Source organism: Penaeus vannamei, chromosome 18, assembly GCF_042767895.1.
Source record: "Penaeus vannamei isolate JL-2024 chromosome 18, ASM4276789v1, whole genome shotgun sequence".
Lineage (NCBI taxonomy): Eukaryota > Metazoa > Arthropoda > Malacostraca > Decapoda > Penaeidae > Penaeus > Penaeus vannamei.
The window spans coordinates 38,887,002-38,894,501 of NC_091566.1; the positions used below are offsets into that span (position 1 = coordinate 38,887,002).

Genomic DNA, 7,500 nt, shown 5'->3' on the forward strand with positions numbered 1-7,500 from the left:
TGAAAAAATGGCTTTATGCCTACTTTTGAGGGGCTATTCCTCTTCAATGATTGCAGTCAGGGTAAAAAAAAGTGAACAAAATGTTTAGCATCCGTAACTTGCAGTAGACTGGATCACATAAGGCATGATTATATCTCAGCCATCCTGAGTGAGTTAAAGGACTCAATCACAAGTGTACCTATTTTACTGGCTTTTCAAGGAATGTAACCTTTCATAATCATCTAAGCAAAATATATAATAATTACCTCCATCAAGGAGGTTATGTTTTTGGTAGTGTTGGTTAGTTGGATAGCAGAATAACTTTTGGTGGTGATCCAGATCCAGTGTTGATTAGCAGGATAAGTCAAAAAGTTTTGAACAGATTTTAATGAAATTTTATCAGAGGTGTGTCTTAGCCTAACTTAGGGAAACATGGATATCACTAGTTAATCTACTTCTTCAAGTGTGAATATTTTCATTGCATCAGTAACCCTGTTGCCTTGGCAGAGGTATGTGCTCTCTGAGTGCTTCTAGTCTTATATCTGTAGCCAGGTCCATATGAGATTTTGAAGGTCATAGCTTTGTACTAGGACATCAATACCACAGCTTTAAGTTGCATATTGTTGATGTCTTCCAGTAATACATAAACATATTTTATATGATATATCCACACTGATATACTAACGCCTAATTTTTGGTGGAAACATTATAAAACCACATATATACACATATATACATACATATACATATAAGGGGGAACACAAAAACAGTATCGTAATAGATTAACACATTCTATTCTATAGACTAAAAAGATGCTTATATTCCTCTCTTGCAGAGAAATATTCATTAGACATTCATCTCTTCCTTTCTTTGATACATTTCCACAGCAACTACCTTTATGCCATCACATGAGACACTTCAGTCAAAATGGTATAGTTAAACTATTTGATAATAAAGAAATAAAAACAAAATTCTTTTAAAAGTACAACAAGTGATCAATAACGTAATGCAAGATCAATTTGAAAACCTAGAAACGAAAGGAAAAGGAAAAGGGTAAACAAAGAAAACATATGATACCTACTATCCGAGATATCCTAAATCAAGCCTAGAAGTAAACAACTTTTAAGATATCAATAAAAGTGTTAAAAAGAACTCAAAACTATCTAAATACACATAAAAAACATGCAAATTAAACCTGAAAAAAAGTTAATACACACAAATTAATAAAGAAAAAAGATTAGAAACAACACAAGAAAAGAAGGAGACCATTGAAAAACACATAAGTTTAATCAATGACCGTTAAAAATCTACAAGAAGAAAAACCCATCTATACCTGATATTGAGCCCCGCGAAGTTGTAGATGGAGAACACATAGTCGCCACCGATAATCATCCCTAAGTACGTAACAAAGATGTTCTTGAGGCACCCGATGATGGTGGTGGTCAGTGCAGAGTTGTACTGCGTGCACAGCATCACCGAGTACATCAGGATGAATCCCATGATACACGACATGATGAACTGTACTGTAAACCAGAGGTCACTCCAGCCTTCATATGCCATTGCCTAGGGAAGCGAGAGGAACAGGTGAGAAGAGAGAAGGGAATGGGAAAAACATGAGGGGGAAAGAGGGACACAGATAGATGAGTCACACTAATCTGCAATACAGGCCAAAAATTCTAATAAAAAAATCACATAAAGCAAAAAATATCATCCTTGAAATAACAAATCAAATCATCATATCTTTACATGCAACAATCACTAGACAAATAACCTTCCTTAAACTATACATTGTGATCTGCGTCAAACTAAGGCAGCACGATCTAATAAAAGAAATAAGCCTTTCCAAACTGACACACTTAAAAATAAAACATATAAATTCACTCTATGTGAGGTAAACTACATAAATCAGACAGCAAAGACAAGAAAAATGAATCCTCACAAAAAATGAAAACAAACAACAACATCCCCAACCACAACAAAACACACCCTGTACCTTATCAAGATCGCCATTGAACCAGCTAAAGGAGGTGGCGAACGGCAGCATGAAGAGAGAATTGTAGAACAGGAGCCCATACTTGCCCAGGTCCTTACTGTCCAACTTCTTCTTGACGTAGACGCCATTTGCTGCCGTGAACACATTGTTGGATAGCACAAAGAAGTAGCCCACCGCATCAAAGGAGATATCGTTTCTGAAGACATGCGGTTGAGACAGGTTATTTGGGAGAACAGATTTGGGGATGACGACAAGTTGGTGGTAGCGAAGAAGGTAATGGGGTGAGGAGCTAGGAGTGAAACAATTACGGGTGGAAGAGATTTGGGACAGAGAAGATTCTGTAATGAGTTACGAGTGAGATGAAAATAGTGAAAAACGTTTGAGATGAAGAAGAGAAAGGGGTATGGGGTTAGGGTTCTGATAATATGGGTGTAATAGAATTTGAGTGGAAAAGGTAAAGACAAGTGAGTGATTATGAGTAGGACAAAAGGATAGAAAAGCTAAAGGGATAAGGAGTGAAGAGGTAATGCTGGTAAATGGGGTGGTGCGGTCTGGGGAGTTGACATGGTGGGAGGACAAGGGTGATGGTGGGGATGGTAATGATGATGACGCTGTTCCCGGTTACGTGAAACAGTTAGGGATAGCTATAGCAACAGTAATGATTAAGATATGAATATAACAATAGTAGCTGCATCAATGATAATAATGATGATGATGCTAATAATGAAAAAAATATCACCAATACTGTAACCATAGGATCAAACTATGTTTATATTTAGACATCTACAAATATCTTCACAATCAAACATGATCCTCCTTTGTAGACAAGAACAGAAAAGAAAAGCATAAAAAAAAGCATATACAAAGACCAAAGAATTACTCACAGTGCAGCTATGATGGAACCAAGGATCATAGTGTACACAGTTAATTGAATAGTAAAAGGTGGGTTATTCCTGAAAAAAAAGGTAAATATTAGTAGGCTAACTTGCAGAATATAAATTTCTACAACATCCTGCAGTGTTGTTTGTTTCCATGACTAAACATTTTTCTTTTTGTAGTATTTATGCATGAATACTACTGAATAAAATGCAAAAATGCTTCCCTTCATTACTAATCCCAAAAATCTCAACCAACAGAACTTACAAGTATATCATGTACAAAAAATATATACATACATAGATAATAGTTAATAGAGAAAAAAGAAACTCACCCTAAAATTAATTTTTCTCCAATCATGGTGAAGAGAATGGAAAATCTCCGAAGAACAGTGAACATCGGCAAACTGCAACAGAACAAAGCAACAGAATCAGTGAGTATTACTTTTTCTTTTTTTTTCTTTTTTCTTTTTTAGAAGGCAGCTCTCTCTCATGATATTACAGCTAGTGGACAATCACCATAATGTTCCTGCTCATTTGCATCGATTGTTGTAAGAAGTAAATACAAAAAAGGGGAAGAGGAGGCAAGGTATATGAGGAGTAGAAAGAGGAAGAGGAGGAGAATAATAACAATAAAAGAGAGAGAGAGAGAGAGAGAGAGAGAGAGAGAGAGAGAGAGAGAGAGAGAGAGAGAGAGAGAGAGAGAGAGAGAGAGAGAGAGAGAGAGAGAGAGAGAGAGAGAGAGAGAGAAGAGAGAGAGAAGAGAAAGAGAGAGAGAGAGAGAGAGAAAGAGAGAGAGAGAAAGAGAGAGAGAGAAAGAGAGAAGATAGAGAGAGAGAGATGAGAGAGAGATAGAGAGAGAGAGAAGAGAGAAAGAGAGATAGAGAGGGAGAGAGATAGAGAGAGAGAGAGAAGAGAGAGAGAGATAGAGAGAGAGAGAGATAGAGAGAGAGAGAGATAGGGGAGAGATAGAGAGGGAGAGAGAGAGAGAGAGAGAGAGAGAGAGAGAGAGAGAGAGAGAGAGAGAGAGAGAGAGAGAGAGAGAGAGAGAGAGAGAGAGAGAGAGAGAGAGAGAGAGAGAGAGAGAGAGAGAGAGAGAGAGAGAGAGATGATATAAGAAGAAAGAGAGAAAAAAAACTAAAGAAGAACTGAGAATGAGAAAGAGAGAAAAGGTGAAAGGGAGAAAAGGGAAATATAAGCAAAGGAGAATAAGAGAAAAGGAGAGTAACAGATATAAAAGAAAGAGAGAAAAAGGGAAAGAGAAAGAGAAAGAAAAAGGAGAACAAAAATTGAATGAGAAAAAAAGAAAAAGAAAAATGATGAGTGACAAAAAACAAAAAAAGAGAATGAAATAAAAAATAGAAAGAGACAAAGGACAGAGAAATAGGCCAAGAAAGAAGGAAAAAGAAAGAACAAGAAAAAAATAAAAAACAGAAAAGAAAAACATACACATGGGAAATCCCAAGAAAATACTAAACGACCACCACTACAACCCAGAAGACCATATCGCCCTCCCCACCCCCACTCCGATCACCAAGTCCTCCCCACCGGCAACCCACTGACCTGAGCCTCTTGGTGCCTCCAAGCCCAAATATGAGGTTCCCCACGTAGATGAGGGGCAGCGGCCATATTTTATTCACGATGTCTGGTGAGAACTCAGGATAGTCCACGATCTTGAGCCGCTTAGCCACGAACAGGACTACCACTGTTGCTGTCATCTGGGTAGGGGAAGAAGAAAAGGGAGGTTAAAAGGGTAGGGGTAGAGGTAAAGAGAAAGGGAAGGGGAGGGCAGGGGTGTTACAGGGATAGAGGGAAAGATATGGGGAGGGTGTTAAAGGGGGTGGAGAAAGGAAAAGGGAAGAAAGGGGGTGAAAAGTGTGAGAAGACAGGGAGGTTGGTTAAAGGAGGGAGGGTCAAAAGGGGAGGTTAAAAGGAGTAGAGCAGGGATGTCCAAGCTAATAATCATTAGCCTGGAATTTTTTATCACTATGATGCAAAATACTATCAAATACATTTTATTATCATTAGTGTTATCATTTAAAATCTAACAAATGAAAAAAATATATATATATACATATAGGTAAGTACTATAAGTTTTAACCCTTCATCAGGCCCCAAGCTAGTATCCGAAATGAAAAGTTGGGAAAAGCGAGGGGTTTTGAGTCTTGACACCCCTGGAATAGAGGGACAGGAGAGGGGATTAAGGAGGAGGGAAAGGGGAGTTTAAGAAGGTGGTAGCAAGAAGAAAGAGGAGGGTTAAAGGGAGGTAGAGTGATGGGGTGGAGCTACAGGGAGGCCAGAAGTAGAAAAATGGGTTGAGAAGAAAAAGGGGTTAAACAGGGTAGCAAAAGAGAGAAAAGGGCAAAGAGGATGAGAGGGAGGAATTAAAAAAGGTGGAAAGAGGGGAAGAGGAATCGAAGGATGAATCAAAGCGGGTGAAGCAAGTGATCTGAACAGCCGGGGGGGGCTTAAAGGGGTGAGGGGCGGAGGAGGAGGAAGAAGGGGAAGGGGTTTCATTCCATACATTCATATATATGGAGGCCTATAGAGGTGTACATGTGCATGTGTGCATGCTTATGCATGTATGAATATATGTATGCATGTATGTATGTACATATGTATGTATCTATACCTGAATGTCTGTATATGTATACATATATATATATATACATATATATATATATATATATATATATATATGTATGTATATATGTATATATGTATATATGTATATATGAATCTATGAATCTATGAATATATGAATCTATCTATCTATCTATCTATCTATATATATATATATATATATATATATATATATATATATGAATCTATGAATCTATATATATATATATATATATATATATATATATATAGATAGATAGATAGATAGATAGATAGATAGATAGATAGATAGATAGATAGATAGATAGATAGATAGATAGATAGATAGATAGATAGATAGATAGATAGATAGATAGATATAGATAGATAGATAGATATAGATATAGAATATGATATAGATAGATATAGATATAGATATAGATAGATATAGATAGATATAGATAGATATAGATAGATATAGACATAGATAGATATAGATATAGATATAGATATATAGATATAGATATATGGAATGTATGGAAGAATACATATATGAATATATGAATGCATGAATGTATGTATGTGTATATATAAATATATGTATGTAATTATGTATATGTACAGTATATGTGTATAAATGTTTATACATATGTATGCTTGTATGTATGAATAAACATATACCTACATGTACAGGTATGTTTATGTAAACACATACATGTAATGACTTATACGTGCTAACTGCACACAGCATATACCAATATCACATAAACTCGAAAATAAAACATACTCACCTGCCCTAACGCTACGAACTGGAATGACGGGAATCTGGGGAAAAAAGAAAGAAAACAACATTAATCATCTTGCTGACAAATCCCTGAAGTGGAAAATGACATACTAAAAAAATATAAATCACCATGCCAACAGCAGTGACAAGGGTCGTTACCATGACAACAAAAGCAAAATAATTACAATGAAATTCAGATCATAAAAAAAGCAAATCACAATAGGAAGACTAGAGGAAGTGACAAAAGGATGAAGGGAGAGAAAGAGGAAGGGGGGGAGAGAAGGAGAAATGAAGGAAAACCGGGAGGTACAGATGGGATATTAAGGAATGAATGAATGAATGAATGAAGGAGGATGGGAGGAAGGAAGGAGGATGGGAGGAAGGAAGGAAGAAAAGAAGGGAGGGAGGGAGGGAAGGAGGAAGAAAGATACAAAATTAAAGAAGATAGGAAAGAAGAGAAGGAAGGATAAAGGAAGAAGAAAGGAGGAAAGGGAGAAAGGAAAGAAAATTGAATGAAAGAAAGAAAAAAACAAACAAACAATTGAGGGAAAGAGGGAAGACAAAAAAGGTGGAAGGAAGGAGGGAAAGAAAGAAGGTAGGAGGATGAGAGTGAAGTAGAATGAGTGGAAGAGAGGGATGGAGGGAAGATGAGTCACGATAAAAACAGGAAATAAGAATGGCGGCAAAATGAGAGGGAAGGAGATAAGATAAGGCAATGAGAGATATTAACAAGTTTTGGACACATGGCAGCAAGACTCTAAAAATGACAGGTTATGCTAACGAACCAATATGTATGTATTTATGGTGAGAATCTCGGCAGATAAGAATGCATACATTTACAAGTATGTGCAAGTATGTAGCTGTATGTATGTAAGTCCCACTCTACTTCGCCAAGTCTTACATGCACTCCCTGTCGGCACCCCATGGAAATTGATTTAGCAATTCCAAGTCAGAAGGACTGTGTATTTATGAAAGATGGAATAATGCACTGCCACACTGATATGGATAAATGGCTAAATGAACTTCCAACGAGTGCCCATGGGGGGATTGTGTGTGTAAAACTTTGCTTATCTACAAGTAAGGCTGAAGAGAACTGACTTAGGAAACTATTCATGCAATCTGTATAACGGAAAGAGTGATAAGCCAAAAGAGGAGGCTGATAACCGGTGAATATTCACATGAATGACTCCACACTTCTATTGGGCTGTGATGAAGATAAAAAAAAAAGGAAATTAGGAATAAGGAATACAGAATACATAGAGATCTGA

The 7,500-nt window shown here is 36.8% G+C and overlaps 1 protein-coding gene across 7 annotated transcripts in view; it reads right to left on the bottom strand.

The window, feature by feature from the left end:
- The window catches only part of frc (fringe connection), a 58,371-nt gene that overhangs the window by 7,729 nt on the left and 43,142 nt on the right, over positions 1 to 7,500 (bottom strand). For 6 of the 7 annotated variants that reach the window (XM_070133311.1, XM_070133310.1, XM_070133309.1 and 3 more), the window contains 6 exons: positions 6,240 to 6,273; positions 4,411 to 4,565; positions 3,183 to 3,254; positions 2,857 to 2,925; positions 1,973 to 2,168; positions 1,313 to 1,542 (listed from right to left, as the gene is read on the bottom strand). In XM_070133311.1, the coding sequence (XP_069989412.1) occupies positions 1,313 to 1,542; positions 1,973 to 2,168; positions 2,857 to 2,925; positions 3,183 to 3,254; positions 4,411 to 4,565; positions 6,240 to 6,273 (756 nt within the window). Of the gene's footprint in view, positions 1,543 to 1,972; positions 2,169 to 2,856; positions 2,926 to 3,182; positions 3,255 to 4,410; positions 4,566 to 6,239; positions 6,274 to 7,500 lie in introns of all 7 variants that reach the window. The other variant, XR_011399244.1, reaches the window with a different exon arrangement.